Below are 16,939 nucleotides of genomic sequence, written 5' to 3'. Positions count from 1 at the left end.
AGCTCAGGGTGTACCAGCCGCGGCCCCTGCGGCTGCGCAACCCACTTATACAGAGGATGACATGCTGTCTACAGCTGCGTCCTGTAGCGTCTTTGCAGAGGAGGAAGAGCAAGCGGCCCTTCCCTCTCAGGCGTTCTCTCAAGGGTCTCTGGGCGGCTCGGCTAGAGGGTCAGTGTCCGGCTGTGACACTGTTAGACCAGCCGTGCGCATGGCCCTGGCAAGACTGGGGTTGGATGAAGCTCCTGTTTCATCTGCACCTGTGAACGCCTTTTTTCCACAGGCCGCTCAACCTTCCGTTTTCTCCTTGCCCCCCTCTGAGCCATACATCGCAGAGCTTCATAGATGCTGGCCAGATTCAAGGGCTCTCTCCCATCACACTAGTGATAGCAGAGGTCTGGCAACTATGGCCACTGCCGATTCTTATGGCTTGGACCGGTTAGCTCCGATTGAGCCTGCTATAGCGTCCCTGGTTGACTCCCCGGACGAGGCTCTGAGAACCGATGCGCGCTGCCCTCGGCCCCAGTGCCGGATTACAGATGAACTCCTTACCAGGAGTTACAACATTGCTGCCCGTGTGGGACGTCTTGGGTATTCGCTTTCTCACATCGTTCTGGCGCTGTCTCAGACTATACGTGGGTCAGGTGCTGATCCTTCAGCACAGACCCTCAGTGATGCTTCACTGCAAACTTTTGCTTACATGACTAGGGAGCTAGGCAGGTTAATGTCAACTGTTACATTAGCGCGCCGCCAGGTTTGGCTGGCGCAGTCACCACTTTCGGAGGTGTGTCGACGGACCCTCCGTTCTCTTCCAGTGGTCCCAGGCCAGACATTTGGGCCAGCTGCTCTTCAGGCCCTGGAGCGAAGTGTACAGGTTGACCAGGCTAGCCAGCAGTTTGCTAGCTTACGGCGTGCACCTCTGCTTCATTCTAGGCCGGGGGCCTCTGCGGTACCCCGTGCCTATAGCTCTCAACCACGTTCAGGTGGACAAAATCGAGGGTCAGCACTTCTCAGCACGGGCTGACCAGCGCCGTAGCTCTGCGCCACGGGTGGCATTTCAGGCACCAAGAGGTTCGTCGCCCAGTCGCCGCCCCCCCAGGGCCCCTAGGGGCAGGGGGGGTAGGTACTGAAGTCCAAGGGCCGGTCGTCGGACGCTTTTCTCAGCAGCACTTGAGCTACTGGCAAGAGCAGACCACAGACCCTTGGATAGTGTCCACGCTATCTAACAGGTACACACTACAATTCCGACGCCGGCCCCCAACTTTCAGCGGGATCAAGGTTACCGTGGTCACCAATCCCAACAGATCCCTGGTCCTGAGACAGGAAGTAGCCACCCTCCTTAGGAAGGGTGCTATCGAAGTAGTAGAACCACAAGAACAGCTCGATGGGTTCTACTCAACCTACTTTCTGGTACCGAAGAAGGATGGCGGGTTTCGCCCCATTCTGGACTTGAGAGGGCTGAATCAGTTCCTCAAGGTTCTTCCCTTCCACATGCTGCGTGTTGCGGACGTCCTCCAGGCTATCGCTCAGGGGGACTGGTTCGTATCAATAGACCTGAAAGACACTTACTTTCACGTCCCTATTACCCAACGTCACAGGCGGTTCCTCCGCTTTGCTTTTCTGGGCAAGGTGTACCAGTTCAGGGTTCTTCCGTTCGGGCTGTCTCTTGCCCCGCGTATATTTACACGGTGTGTAGCAGCAGCCCTGTCACCATTACAGGCCACAGGTATGGCGATACTGCCATACCTGGACGACTGGTTAGTCATTTCCCCAACTCAGGAGCAGGCGGTCAGGGACACAGCCATGCTCCTCAGCCATGTGGACCGGCTTGGCCTTATGGGGAACTTGACCAAGAGCAACCTTACACCATGTCGGGTTGTGAGCTATCTGGGGCTGGTGCTCGACTCGGTGGCCATGCGAGCCTGCCTCTCTCCAAAGCGCGTAGCTACCATTCTGCAGCTGCTACAGCGCTTCAGGCGGGGGAAGTTGCTGGAATACAGCCTCTTCCTTCGACTGATAGGTATGCTGACCTCAGCATCCATGGTGGTCCCACTAGGCCTTCTGGAATTGCGTCCCCTTCAGATCTGGGTGAATGGTCTCCACTTGGACCCCAAGTGGCAGAGACGCAAGATGGTCAGGGTGTCTGGGCGGTGCCTTCGGGCCCTCAGACCCTGGAGAGAGAGGGCATACCTGATTGCGGGGTCGCCCTTAGGGAGGATAGCTTCCCGGCGGGAGGTTGTGGAGACGGACGCCTCCCTTTCCGGCTGGGGTGCAGTATGGCAGTGCAGGACTGTCGGAGGCCAGTGGGATGCCCAGCAGAGACTGGAGCATATAAATGTACTGGAACTCCTTGCGGTGTTCTTAGCTCTCAGGCACTTCCTTCCAGTTCTGAGGGACCGACATGTTCTTGTCCGGATAGACAACACCTCCACAGTCTACCACGTCAACCATCAGGGGGGCACCAGATCGAGGCAGAGCCTGCGGGTCACGCAAAGGCTCCTCCGTGGGCGTTCCCCCATTTTCTAAGCCTGAGGGCTGTCCATGTTCCAGGTGTCTGGAACACAGCGGCAGACCTTCTCTCTCGCCAAGGGCCACCCCCCGGAGAGTGGAGACTCCATCCGGAGGTGGTGGGGATGATTTGGGACAGGTATGGCAGGGCAGTGGCGGATCTCTTTGCTTCCGAAGAGACCACCCACTGTCCCCTTTGGTTCTCCTTGACGGAGAGGACCAGTCCCCTAGGGCAGGACGCTCTGGCTCATGCCTGGCCAGACAGCCTGCTTTATGCATTTCCCCCAATTCCCCTTTTACTGGCAACGCTGGACAGGGTCCAGCGTGGCTGTCACAGCCTACTTCTGGTGGCTCCATATTGGCCAGGAAGGCCATGGTTCCCACTGTTACTGAAACTCCTCAACGGAGAGCCTTGGTGCCTCCCAGAGAGACGGGACCTTCTGTCTCAGGTAGGCGGACGCATATGGCACACGAATCCGGGCCGCCTGCGGCTGTGCGTGTGGCCCCTGAGAGCCAGGACCCACTACTGACGTCTTGCGACCAGTCAGTCGTCCGTACTATTTTTAGTTCAAGGTCACCCTCCACTCGGTTGCTCTATGCAAACAGGTGGAAGTTGTTTTCACAGTGGTGCGTGCCGCGGGGCGAAGTCCCGGAGACTTGCTCAGTGGTAGTGATACTACACTTTCTGCAGTCTGTGTTGGACAACAGAAGAGCTGCGTCTACCCTGCGTGTTTATATGGCCGCGATCTCAGCCACACACGCAAGGGTGGATAACCAGACGGTAGGGTCCCACTACCTAATCAGGCAGTTTCTGAAGGGAGCCCAGAGGCTTCAACCGCCGCGATCCCTGAGGGCACCATCATGGGACCTGCAAGTAGCTCTGAGGTCCTTATGTCTACCCCCATTTGAGCCACTAAGTCAGGCAGACCTGACGCGGCTGTCCATGAAGACGGCATTTCTCCTTGCCATTGCAACTGCAAAACGGGTCGTGAACTCCATGCCTTGTCAGTGAGCCAGGCGTGTTTGCGCTGGCACGCAGATGGGTCAGGAGTGGTGCTCTGGCCGAACCCATCCTTCCTACCCAAACGATTGTCTCCCCATCATGTAAACCAGTCAATCGAGTTGGCTGCTTTCAATCCCCCAGGCTCTCCAGGGGGTGCAGAAAGAGTGTCAGACCTGTTGTGCCCGGTGCGGGCGCTTAGGGCATATGTTGAAGCGACAACCAGCTTGCGTAAGACGGATAACCTCTTTGTCTGTTACGGGGGCTGCAGGAAGGGGGCTGCCCTGTCGAAACAGAGACTCTCCCACTGGGTTGTGGATGTGGTCTTGAATGCCTATAGGGCACAGGAGCTCCCTGTGCCCTTGGCCGTTAAGTGCCACTCTACCAGGAGTATGGCTACATCATGGGCTGCCTTGAAGGGGGTTCCACTTCAGGACATTTGCTCCGCGGCTACATGGTCCTCATCATGTACGTTTGCCCGATAGTACAGGGTTAATGTCGCTGCTCCTCATCCTGTGGCGACGGCTGTCTTGTCGACGGTTTCGAGCCCTTGATTGGTGAGCACTCTTCGTGACCTTTTTGGTATTAGTCATCCAGTGCTCAAGCACCGCCTCTGGCGGTCAGTAGGAATGAAATAGAACGATAGTTACGTATGTAACTACGGTTCTATGAATTACGGATGACCGCCAGAGTTCTCTGTCACTCAGACTTCTCAGATTCCGCGAGAAGATCCAGTTGGAACAGAACCTCGGGTGACTCCGGAATATATAGACTTTCTCGGGTCACCCAGGTGTCACAGGTGACTTTTTTGGTATAATTACTCGACCTGCACATGCGCGAGATGGAACATACAGTGCTAAAGCACCGCCTCTGGCGGTCATCCGGAATTCATAGAACCGTAGTTACATACGTAACTATCGTTTAATTTGCTCTGCAGATAAGGTCTGGCTCCCCTCCCATACAAAAACATGACTGCCCGGTATGAGAAAGGCCGACCAATCACAACCGTTTATCTGAAAGGAGGCTGGATGAAAACGATGACGTGTAGGAGCGCAGTTAGAGGCATTTCAACAACAAAAATGGCTTCTGCTGATGCAGAACGGTTGGTTTATTCCGCTATCGAGACAGTGTTCAACGAACTGGATGGTATATTTTCACTAAAAGAAGACCAAACAACCACACTTAAAGCTTAGCTTCGTGGCTCAGTGCTACATCACCAGTACCCTTGCTCTGATTGGTTGTATGCCTATTCAATGGCCTCCAGAGGCATTGTTGTCTGCGCCCCTTGGTGATGCCCCTTGGAAATCTAAGGCCAACTGAACGGTTCAGACTGACTGCAGTCTGCGATCCGTATCCGATGCTAAGCTACATCTTTGTAGTCCTGGGTTAAAGATACAAGGCCAGAAATCCTTTATGTCCATAGTCTTGCTGACTGGGCCACATTCAATTAAAAATAATCCAATCATTGAATATGTGTGTATATTATTATTATTATTATTATTATTATTATTATGATGTTGTAGTAGTAGTAGCATTTTACCACCAGTGTCCAACCTTTATGGCTCCAGAAAATCCAAAAAATACCTGTGTCCCAGAGCCCGTCCCGATTGAGTGTACGTTCCTCCCAGTGATGGTCACCCATGGGACCCCCGGTACCTACGTTGTCGCCCTCGCTGCGGAGCTTCCAGAAGGGCTGGATGTAGAACCAGGAGCCCTCGTTGCCCGCCGGGTCCAGGGACACCCGCATGGCGTTCTTCTCCAGCAGCGCCGGGAGCCGCTTGTTCACCGTCAGGTACTTGTTGGACTTGATGTGCAGCAGCTGAAAAACACCAGTTACCTTAAAATGACAACATCAGGAACCTTACAATACCAGTTACAACACCAGTAACCTCAAAATACCAGTTACAACACAAGTAACCTTAAAATACCAGTTACAACACCAGGAACCAGTGACCATACAATACAACACCAGGGATAGGCCTTAAAATACCACTTACAACCCCAGGAACCTTACAATACCAGTTACAACACCAGGAACCAATGACCAAACAATATCAGTTACAACACCAGGGACCTTACAATACCAGTTACAACACCAGGAACCTTTCAATACCAGTTACAAAACCAGTGACCTTAAAATACACCAGGAACCAGTGACCATACAATACCAGTTACAATACCAGGGACCTTACAATACCAGTTACAACCCAAGGAACCTTACAATACCAGTTACAACACCAGGGACCTTACAATACCAGTTACAACACCAGGCACCAGGGACCTTACAATACCAGTTACAAAACCAGGGACCTTACAATACCAGTTACAACACCAGGAACCAGTGACCATACAATACCAGTAACAACACCAGGGTCCTTACAATACCAGTTACAACCCCAGGAACCTTACAATACCAGTTACAACACCAGGAACCAATGACCATACAATACCAGTTACAACACCAGGGACCTTACAATACCAGTTACAACACCGGGCACCAGTGACCTTTCAATACCAGTTACAACACCAGTGACCTTTCAATACCAGTTACAACACCAGGGACCTTACAATGCCAGTCACAACACCAGGGACCTTGCAATACCAGTTACAACACCAGGAACCAGTGACCTTTCAATACCAGTTACAACACCAGTGACCTTTCAATACCAGTTACAGCACCATTGACCTTACAATGCCAGTCACAACACCAGGGACCTTGAAATACCAGTTACAACACCAGGAACCAGTGACCTTTCAATACCAATTACAACCGCAGGGACCAGTGACCATACAAAAATCTCTACTTCCAATACCAGTTCACTTCCAATAGCAGGGACCAGTTCACTTCCAATAGCAGGGACCAGTTCACTTTAAATACCAGGGACCAGTTCACTTCCAATAGCAGGGAAAGTTCACTTTCAATATCAGGGACCAGTACACTTTAAATACCAGGTACCAGTTCATTTCCAATACCAGGGACCAGTTCACTTTAAATACCAGGTACCAGTTAACTTTAAATACCATGTACCAGTTCACTTTAAATACCAGGGACAAGTTCACTTTCAATACCATGGACAAGTATACTTTAAATACCAGAGACCAGTTCACTTCCAATACAAGGGACCAGTTCACTTTAAATACCAGGTACCAGTTCACTTTAAATACCAGGTACCAGTTTACTTTAAATACCAGGGACCAGTTCCCTTTAAATACCAGGGACCAGCTCACTTTAATCAGTCCAAGGTTGGTTGTTTTTTCAAGGTTTTATTTATCCAAGAGATATATGTAGAATGTCTTATAAAAGGGTTTTATCAACGCTGTACACTTGAACATCATACCATCAAGTACTTTGTGGTGTAACGATGGAACTGATAACACTCTTTATGACAACACATCAGAGTTAGACATTCTGAGCATCAGATGTCACCAGCTACTGACCGGATTAGATACTGTTCACTTTATCACTGTGCATTTGAGGTACTTCCATGCAAAATATTGACATACAGGGCATCTTTCCTACAAAAGCCTTGTGCGTCATATATGTATTAATATACCTGCTCTATGATATGACATTTCATACTTTCATAGGGAATATTCTTGGATATCAATAACATACTTCACTCTTGTGGAATTAATATCATTATTATGGTGGTGTTTTGCCTTGTGATTGAAATGTTTACGCCTCCTTCATGTATTCTGCCGACCGTAGACAGCCTAATGTACTGTAACTCCATACATAAGAAAGTATACGTTGTTTAAAGGCAGGTAGTGTTTCTTTTAAATGTACAGCAGTACTACATCTAGATGTCAAGCTTTGGCTTTGAGAGACACAACCTTGGTCAACAGAAACAAAAAAGGAGTAGAAGTGGAGGAGGTGACATGTTTGAGATAATAGTACCTGAACCTGAACAAGTACCTGAACAACATTACTGTATTTAACCACTTCCCCCAGGAGCTTCTTGTTCTCCGAATCGTTCTGCTTCTGCTCCAACTCTGCTGCATGCTGGGTAATGGAACAACATTATTTTTTCATATGAACATAGAAGAACACTTCTTGTATTGAAGGTGTAATCATGAAGTGTTTTCAGGGCGGTGGGACACCTGTAGCTTCTTGAAGAGCTCTCCCTGTGTGTTGGTGTTCCCTTGCTTCCCCTGCTTGGCCTTCCAGAACTGCTTCTGGGCCGAGTACCTGTTCATGGGACACACCTTGAAGAGGCAGTCTGGGGAGAGAAGGCTGTGTGTCATTGGCTGTGTCAACGTGGAGACCTCAGAGCCACAAAGGGCTTCACATGAATCATAAAGGAAAGCAACAAAGACAAGTATGAAACGGTAACAAGAAACCACCCATAAACTACCTTAGGAAAATTAAAGTGATCATACATATCATCATAATTTATTAATGACATCTTTATTATAGTGTATAGAGTCGTTTTCTTTGGTTTAAAACGTTGTAACATGCCTTATATGTCCATCAACATAATAATCAATGCATTTCACTTTTACTAAAATAAAACAGGAGGAAAATCCTGTGATTTTTCCAGTCTCCCCAAAACTCTATGAACGTTCCTTTCTGATGAGTCTGGGGGCGAGGGGGTGCAACATACGAGGAGGACATACATGAAAGAGTTCCTAGAAGGACTAGAAGGTTACACACATGAAAGGAACCTCACTTTGGTAGAACATAGGTCACCATTGGACACAAAAAGTGTCCAATGGTGACCTATGGCGGAGTGTGTATACAGTATACTCCTTCCATTGGAGTGTGTATACAATAATTTGAGTAAGAGGCCGCACATGCACGCACACCTCTGAATTTCTTGGGTGGGTTGGCCAGGTCTCCGGCCTCTGGTTGGACCACACAACGGTCGTCCACCAACCTGGAGAGAAGAAAAACATTTAGAATACTTCACCTCCCATTTCAACGCACGCACGCACGCACGCACGCACGCACGCACGCACGCACGCACGCACGCACGCACGCACACGCACACGCACACGCACACGCACACGCACACACACACACACACACACACACTTTATATGTCTGGTTTGACAGGGATACGGTGAAACTGGGTCATTTCTGTTGAACATGAATACATTTCTCTGAACTGGAGACTTGGCTCAATACCAACAAAAAAGATATTCTTTCAAATTTAAATATAAAAAAAAGAGAAAACTATGGCCAGTGATGTACAACACCAGACTTGGTACAAAACATTGTCCCCATCCCTTATAAATAAAGGGCTCTTAGACCTCCAGGCCCCCTCTGTTGGCCTGGAGGCCTTGGGGAGGTGGTCTCTCATGGGGAGGAGTTCTCTCTGCTTTTTGGAGGATATCAACGAGACACCCAGGCATATGCGTCGATTTCCATGCTAGATATATCTTCGGATTTATATTTTTCAAGCGATCTATTGAACCTACCCCTCCAGGTTCAATAGATCAACATATATTTACATTTTTTCTTCAAGTGATATAATCAACCAATTCATGAAGCTTATATAGCAGTGAGCATTAGAAGGGTTTAACCTCTGAGTGGTACGTGGATCTGAGACGGGAAGCCTTGTCACTACAGGAAGACATGGGAGCTTCTGTGTGTACATGATAACTACACACTGGCATCTGCTTGATAAGGTTTCCACCACTCTGGCCTTTTGGACTGTCCCTCAAGGAGCCAGGAACCAGAGAGAATTCACAAGGTACACGTCTATTGTACACTTTATGTTAGCCATGGATGTGATCCAGCTATGTTAAATAGTAAAGACGTAAACCTTAAGGTTCTGCGCCAACTGAAAGCCTCATGGTGACTGTTCGGAAGTCGTGTATCGAAAAGGTTCTCATAGCCGTGTAGTACTAGAGTATGCTTTGCACATGCCTCCTGAAACCACCGAAACAAACATCTAAAACAGTAGAAGATGGGAGGCATATTATGGTTTTGTTAGCTGTTCTTATGAGTTCTTTGGTATTAAAATCAATCTCAATCTCTCAGTCGTGTTTTTCATGAACAAGAACCACACAGGTACTTTCACAGAGACAAGCTTAACTCTTTACTATCTGACAATTGGTCAGCTGTGTCACAAAGAAACCATTACACCCAGTGTTGGAGCACAGCAGTGGGACATGCATAGGCCATTCCATTCATTAGGCAAAAAACAAGGAGGTGACTCATCACACAATTTCCCCAATTCATACACAGCTGGAAGGCGTCAGAATGCTTCTCGCTTCCTTGTGTGCCATGACGCCCGCAGGACCTTAGACCACTCACGGGCTGAGAAACCTATCAGTCAGCAACACTAGGATCCAATAGGAAGTACCACTGAGTGTGAAACTCCTAAACAGGAAGGCTAACAGGAAAGGCAGGTAGAAGTCATTAGAGCTCATAAATAATTAACCACAAATTCTCACATCCCAACCAAGACGGAGAAAAGAGAAAAAAATAACAGAAACTTTCTTGGTTTGTTTTCACCTGCCAACCAGCAGCCCTCAAACAAGAACAGAGTTAAACATAAACTAGCAGCAAGTCATTACCCAACAAAACACTGTGAGAAGGTTAAATATAGATATGAGGCATTTGTCAATGGATCAAAACCAATCATAGTTTTGAAATGCTTGACTTACTTTCATGTTTGGAGGATGTCAAGGCTATCAATCAGTCTATCAATATTAATATATGTTTGGGGACGAGACAATAGTGTCTATGAATAGATATTTCCCTCTAGTCTCCCAAGCGCTAATTACTTAGGGCAGTATTTTACGTCATTCTCACACAAAACCACAGTACGAACATAGCACCATTACGTGGTGGTGGTCCGAAAAGGCCCCCCTCCTCCCTGGATATAGTGTTGAGCTCCAGCTGATCGGTGGCTTCCAATACACAGTAACAACCGACCTGTGGACCAGCAAATACTAATGGATTGGCTGGATTGGATTGGCTAAGGATCTGCACTGTTACATTTTTTTTTCAAATTTGAAAAATAGTGTTGTTTACTTTTATAATTTATTTTGTTTCATTATGTGTGTGAACGTTTCATCTCTATGTAGTTGAAAAGATTATAAAAGGTAGTCCGGAAGCATGCTATTAATTTGTGTAGACATTATTTCCATAGAATTGTAAACCCATCATTCCCCATTCGCATGTCCACATCAAAAACACAAATCACAAAAACAAAAGATATAATATCTGCATATCCTGACCATACATGTATAAGGAGCGTGTTTGTCCCCTTAGAAAAGCAAACCTGAAGTGTTCACAGCTCAAGACGTGCAGATTTGGAATTATCCTAAGCAAACATGGGCTTTGTGCAGTGTGTGTGCAGCCGAGGTTGCATTACACTGTGCTTAAGAAGGGTAGTATGTTGTCTCTGGGTGCTAAATACTATCTGTTCTCTGCCAGGGTTTGTGAGCCCTTGTAGGCTTTAGCGACCAGTCGGCCACGTTAAAGGTTCCTTTAAAGTTCTACAAATCAAACATCATCCGCTCACCAGTGGCTGATGATACGATAAGAAAGCCACCCATGGAGCTGCCCACATGCAGCGAGGTGCTATGCACTTAGCATTTTAAAACCTGTGTGGCCTCTCTGGCCTCAAAACATTGGCATCAGCCCTGTGTTGCAATCCTGTTGTATTTTCCACAGAACAGGTCCGGCAGTTCATGTCTACTCATGCTACTACTAGAGCAGACAACTATGACAGGACTGGCATAGGGTCGAGCAGTTTGAATAAAAGCCAACAAGATCTCCAGCTCTCTGGAGGACCAGTGGGCAGGGCACCAGGACCTTGTTCCACCTTGGACCTGGTTCCACCTTGCACTGTCTGAGGCCACAGAACCGTTTTGAAGGGAGAACTGAGAAGACAGGTCACCTTGGCCGTTTCTGATTAACTTAGCTTAGTTAGTGAATGTTAAAAAAGGGATAACACACCTTGTGTTTAAAGGCTTCGATTTTGCATAAAGGATTTAACTTAACGACATGTAATGACCTACTTTCTCTGAGTGATCTCATATGATAAACAATAAACCAACATGTACATATTCATATCTACAATTAGAATTCACGTGAAGTGAGTGTTTGTAATTTTATATTGAAAGTGGAATAAAAAATAAGTAAAAGGTTTTTAACAGGCTATTGATAATGACTCCTCCTGTGGGCAGCAGATGACCTTTCTTCCAATTAGAAGACGAGCTGAAGAGTTGTCAAACACCACTTAACTTTACTCTCCGGGTGGCAGTCATAAGTGACTTAAACCCCAAATGATTTGCATTCCTGCGTCATTTGCATCCCAGTGTAACCGCAGAGCACTTCCTAACAGTTACCAGTGGAACTGCTGAGCATTAACCGTTTGGTAGAAGCTCTTGACAGGGCCTTGCCAGAACCTCTCTGAGCAGTTCCCCCTTGAGCAAACTACGACAGGCCATATATCTATTATTATAATAATATTATACTATACTATGGCGGGTGTATATATATATATATATATATATATATATATATATATACACCCGCCAGTATAGTAGGCCTATAATATTATGAAATAGTCCGCCGATAAAGCAGCCCACCTCTCGGTGTAAAGTGGTCGCTGAAGGACCTACCCCAGAGTGCTGATGAAGCCATGCACCGAGCCCTCGGCGTACAGAGACACGATGTCTCCGATGTGGAGGAAGCTGGACCTGTGTTCCGACATGGCACAGTTCATTTAAGACTTTCCATTTAACTGGGCAGTCCAGATTTTGGTGAGGCAGCCCACGAGTTAAACCGTCTCCAGTTTGGTAATCCTCCTTCTAAAACGGATTTTGACAGTATATCCCGCATGCATACATGGAGACCCGACCCGTCCTTCTCCCGGACGGCGGTGTGGAGGACAACACAAAGGGGGGTGTAGTTTGGTCAGAACGCGTTGTTTTGGACTGGTTCTACTTCGTGTTCTACTCGCAGCTCTTCCTGTATGTCGGGGGGAGGAGACTGGCTGTCAGACTTCACGACACAGTCACACTCAGTCACTCAGGAAGCTTATTTACTTTATTCTGCATTCAACTACTTTTGTGGATAACCTTTATAACTTGAGCGAATTGTGTGTGTGTGTGTGTGTGTGTGTGTGTGTGTGTGTGTGTGTGTGTGTGTGTGTGTGTGTGTGTGTGTGTGTGTGTGTGTGTGTGTGTGTGTGTGTGTGTGTGTGTGTGTGTGTGTGTGTGTGTGTTGGGGGGGCACTAACCGGAGTAGTGCATGACAGGATGTAGGATCTAGTAAATGGGTCTAATAACCAAATATGGAAACCCCATCGGCACCATGTTACTGGTGTCTGTGATCTAACAGCGACACCATCTCAACATGTTAAAGATCACGACGATCTGAAAGGGGAGAAGAGAGTGGCAACGTGAAAAGTTAAGGATGCTGTGATAATTGTATCATTTTTGGTTTGATGACATGTCATAGTTATATGATTATAACTTCAAGACAATACAGGATAAAATAGATATTATACCACCATGTTCAATAGTGTCGTGTTAAGGCCATAGGCTGTATGTTGGGGGCAGGGCCGGCGCTAGGCATAGGCGAACTAGGCGGTCGCTAGGGCGGCAAAAGCGTTGGGGGCGACAAAGGCGTTGGTGGCGCCCCCTGGTGGCGGCCTTAATTAATGAATGAATGAATTGTAATGAAGCAAGCGAAATAAAACATGCTGGCCAAACACGTTTCGAAATGTAATGTAGAACGGGGGGAACGGGGGAACCACAGCTATTGAATTGTTATTGAAACCATCACTGAAGCCCCCCCCCCCCCCCTCGGAAATCTCGCCTAGGGCGTCATATAGCGCCGGGCATGGTTGGGCTCTGGGTTGGGGGTCCTTAAAATGGACATGGTCTGCTTCTAACAAACGATGGCCTCAGAAGGAGGTCTTCTGAACTAAACATACGTGTGAATATTTGTTATGTTGAGTATAGAGCTCGTAAGTCCGCCATTTCCGGTAGACCCATAGACCCCCATGGCCATGGGACCTTTGAGATCGTAAAATATGAATGGGTTTCAATTGAGCGATAGTAATTATTTTCTCTTCCCAGTCTTTATATGCCCTGGATTACACATATGTTGTTTGTTGATTTCAACCTGGTCTCACAGGAATCCGTGAAATGACTACGGTCGGACGCTTAACTCGAAATCCGTGGCCACATCACGGAAACACGCCGATATCCGTGTGTGAGCCACGGAGTAACAGTGTCATTTACTTGCATTGGAGCAAATTCCGTGGCCACATCACGGACAATTGAAGTGATTCCGTCAGACCACCACGGATTTTGAGTTAAGCCCCCGCTGTGGTCACATGTGGCACACACACAGATTGAAACGGGAGCACACACACAGATTGAAACGGGAATCTGTTTGTGTGCCACGGAATATCATTGTGATTTACTTGCATTATTCCTCATTTTCTGACATTATTCCCTAGCAACTTCCGTGGACACAACAAGGACAATCTATGTGTTTCAGTGAGACCACCCCGGGTTTTGAGTTAAGACCCCGTGGTCGACTCGCTCGTTGAAACGGGGATCTGTGTGTGAGCCACGGAACATCAGCGTCATTAACTTGCATTGGAGCGAATTCCGTGGCCACATCACGGAAATCGGCGTGTTTCCGTGATGTGTCCACGGATTTCGAGTTATTCGTCCGTAGTCATTTCACGGATTCCTGTGAGACCAGTGGTTGATTTATATGATAATTTTTCATGCAAAGAAAACAAAATAAATATGCAAAGAAGTTTGATAATGTCAGGTTGTGTGTGAGGCCGCTTTGTGAACTACAGCTCTTAACTGCTCTCGACGCGAATGTTATACGTCACCACCACCCTGGTACAGACCAGACATGGCCAGTGGCGGACTCCGACTATTTGTAGGGCAGGGGCGGAAAAATAAAAAGGGCACATTCTGTACAACAGGGGGCCCAACCAGCGTGCCAAAAGCTATGATGCATCATGTATGGCACTTTCTCTCGTATTCACCACTCTAGAGGGCACTTTTTCAACCATGGAGGCAATGTAAGGGCATCAAGAGGGCACTCATTGAGGCACTTTATCGAATTTTCTTGTTCTAGAGGGCTCATCTTCATAATTTATTGTATGAAGGGGCACCAGAGGGCACCAAATATTTTTTTTCAAATGTAAAGGGCAGCTAATAAGGCACTTTCTCTCGTATTCGCCAATCTTGAGGGCACTTTTTCAACCATGGAGGCAGGGGGGGGGGGGGGGGGGGGGGGGGGGGGGGGGGTGGTGGTTAGAGCAGCTGCTAACCAACTACACTGGACATCTTCATGGACCCAATCGGGTCAGTCCCAGATGAAATACACTTTGAGCAAAATGTACAATATACTCCTGTACAATGTGCACCTCAAAATTTTCTGGTAGCGTTGAGGGGGAAGGTCAAGGAAGAGCTAGACAGGCACATATGCAGGCAATATCACACCAGTGAGCGAGCCCACGGCTTGGATAAGTAACGTGGTGACTTGTTGCAAAACCAGAAAAAAAAAGACTGTGGATCGACCCAAACCCCTTAAGCAAGCATTGCTGAGGTATCAATATCACATGCCAACGCTGGAGGATGTGTTGTACAAGCTACCCAAGGCTTGTATTTCTATACTGGTGGATGCTCGCAGCGCCTTACTACAGTGCAGGCTCGATGAGGAAGGCAGCCGCCAGATCTTCTGGACACCGTGGGGCCACATTGAGGTGGCTCAAACTCCCATTCGGTGTCTCTGTAGCACCGGAGATCTACCAACGCAAACAGCATGAACTGCTAGCAGGCCTGGCTGGCATTGAACCAATAGCCGATGACATCCTGGTGGCTGGGTGAGGCAACGCGGAGGAGGTTGCAGAACGGGACCATGAAAACAACCTGCGTGCTCTCATGGAGCGATGCACAGCTGTGAAGCTGAGACTGAGCGAGCGCAAGCTGCAGTTCAAACTTAAAGCGGTCCACTTCCACGGACACATGCTGTCCTTGGAAGGACTGAAGATCGACACAGAGAAAACACGGGCTGTGTTGGAGATGCCGACTCCTACGGATGCAAAAGCTGTGCAGCGCTTCTTTGGGTTTTTGACATACCTCACAAAATTCCTGCCAAAGCTCTCGGAGGTCTGTGAGCCACTCCCCAGGCTCCTGGACAAAGACACAGAGCCTGTCACTGTCCAGAGTGTTGCCAGTATGAATGGGCTGGGATGCTGCATGCTGCAAGGGGGGCAGCCTGTGGCTTTTGCCTCGAGAGCCCTGATGTAAACGGAGCAGAGCTATGCTCAAATCGAGATAAAGTGTTTGAGCATAGTCCTTGCATGCCAAAGATTCCACCAATATTTATATGGCAAAGAAACTGAGTAGGGATGTGCATCTCTGGCAAAAATACTATTCGATATTCGCTGAGAAGTATTTGAATAATATTTGAAATCGGTCAACCAAGAACCCCCCCACGCATGCACCCAAGCACCTCAGAAACATTAAACATTAAATCAATCTGTTTATTTAAACAACTGCGCCATCAACACTCATCATCCAAATTATATAAACGTTGGCCTAGGCAGATAGGCCTACATGCGCCGAAAACAGATCGCTATTTATTTATTTTACATTACAGCCTGCATGACGGTGAAAATAAAAAAATCTCTATTTATAAATGTATATTTACATCCATTGTTTCGTTCTGTATCAAAATTAATTGTTCATACGAAAATGTGCTATGCAATTATGATTTTAGGCGTAGGTTAGCGGAACACAGTTGTTGGCAATATAGCGTAAACGTTAACTTTTCTTTTACAAATAGTTTTAATAACGAAAGAAAGTGTTCATAGTCTAGCACTATCTATGCCATATTTTTGTTCAAAAATGAATATATCCACATGTTCAGGATGAAGATGGGTGCGCAATCTGTTGGCAATTAGTCCAGCTGTGGAGATCACTCGCTCTGATGGCACTGACGTAGCAGTCACACCCAAGTATGTGTTTGCAATTTTGCCAGGCGGGGATATTTGCAGTCATTGGCTTTCCACCAGGTCATGGGGTCGATGTGGAGAGGAGGGCATATATCCTGGCAGTAATTATTTCGCTTGGTTGTGTGTGGCACTGTTTCCCTTCTGTAATCTTCGCCAAACAGTACCGCAATTGCAGATGCAGACAGGCAATCACTCCTTGTTTTTTTAGCTGACGGTTCGTATGGCGACACATTAGTGCCATAATTCACTAATGTGATAAAAGATGCATTCGGGCGTATTATATTATTCCACACGCGTAGATATTAACTGCGAGCGCGCAAATTATCTCTGCGCGCGCAAAACAGCCTCTCGCGCGCGCAAATTACCTTAGCGCGCGCAAAACCTCTCGCGAAAGATGTTTTTACGCTCTCGCTCGAATTTAATTTTGGCACTATGGGGGAGGGAACCAAGGCAGGGCGGGCTTTCCTATGATTGG

At 47.6% G+C, this 16,939-nt stretch overlaps 1 protein-coding gene across 2 annotated transcripts in view; it reads right to left on the bottom strand.

Annotated features, from left to right (window-relative positions):
- The window catches only part of itpr2 (inositol 1,4,5-trisphosphate receptor, type 2), a 74,819-nt gene extending 62,365 nt beyond the window's left edge, over positions 1 to 12,454 (bottom strand). For both annotated transcript variants that reach the window (XM_030365129.1, XM_030365130.1), the window contains exons 1-5: positions 12,089 to 12,454; positions 8,312 to 8,382; positions 7,607 to 7,725; positions 7,422 to 7,508; positions 5,166 to 5,324 (exon numbers count right to left, since the gene is read on the bottom strand). In XM_030365129.1, coding sequence (XP_030220989.1) covers positions 5,166 to 5,324; positions 7,422 to 7,508; positions 7,607 to 7,725; positions 8,312 to 8,382; positions 12,089 to 12,192 — 540 coding nt within the window. In that variant the 5' untranslated portion in view covers positions 12,193 to 12,454. The remainder of the gene's footprint in view (positions 1 to 5,165; positions 5,325 to 7,421; positions 7,509 to 7,606; positions 7,726 to 8,311; positions 8,383 to 12,088) is intronic.
- Positions 12,455 to 16,939: the final 4,485 nt, after the last annotated feature.

The sequence above is a fragment of the Gadus morhua genome, chromosome 9, assembly GCF_902167405.1.
Source record: "Gadus morhua chromosome 9, gadMor3.0, whole genome shotgun sequence".
Lineage (NCBI taxonomy): Eukaryota > Metazoa > Chordata > Actinopteri > Gadiformes > Gadidae > Gadus > Gadus morhua.
The sequence above is the reverse complement of the archived record's forward strand: the minus strand, read 5'-3'. Positions and strand labels throughout refer to the sequence as shown.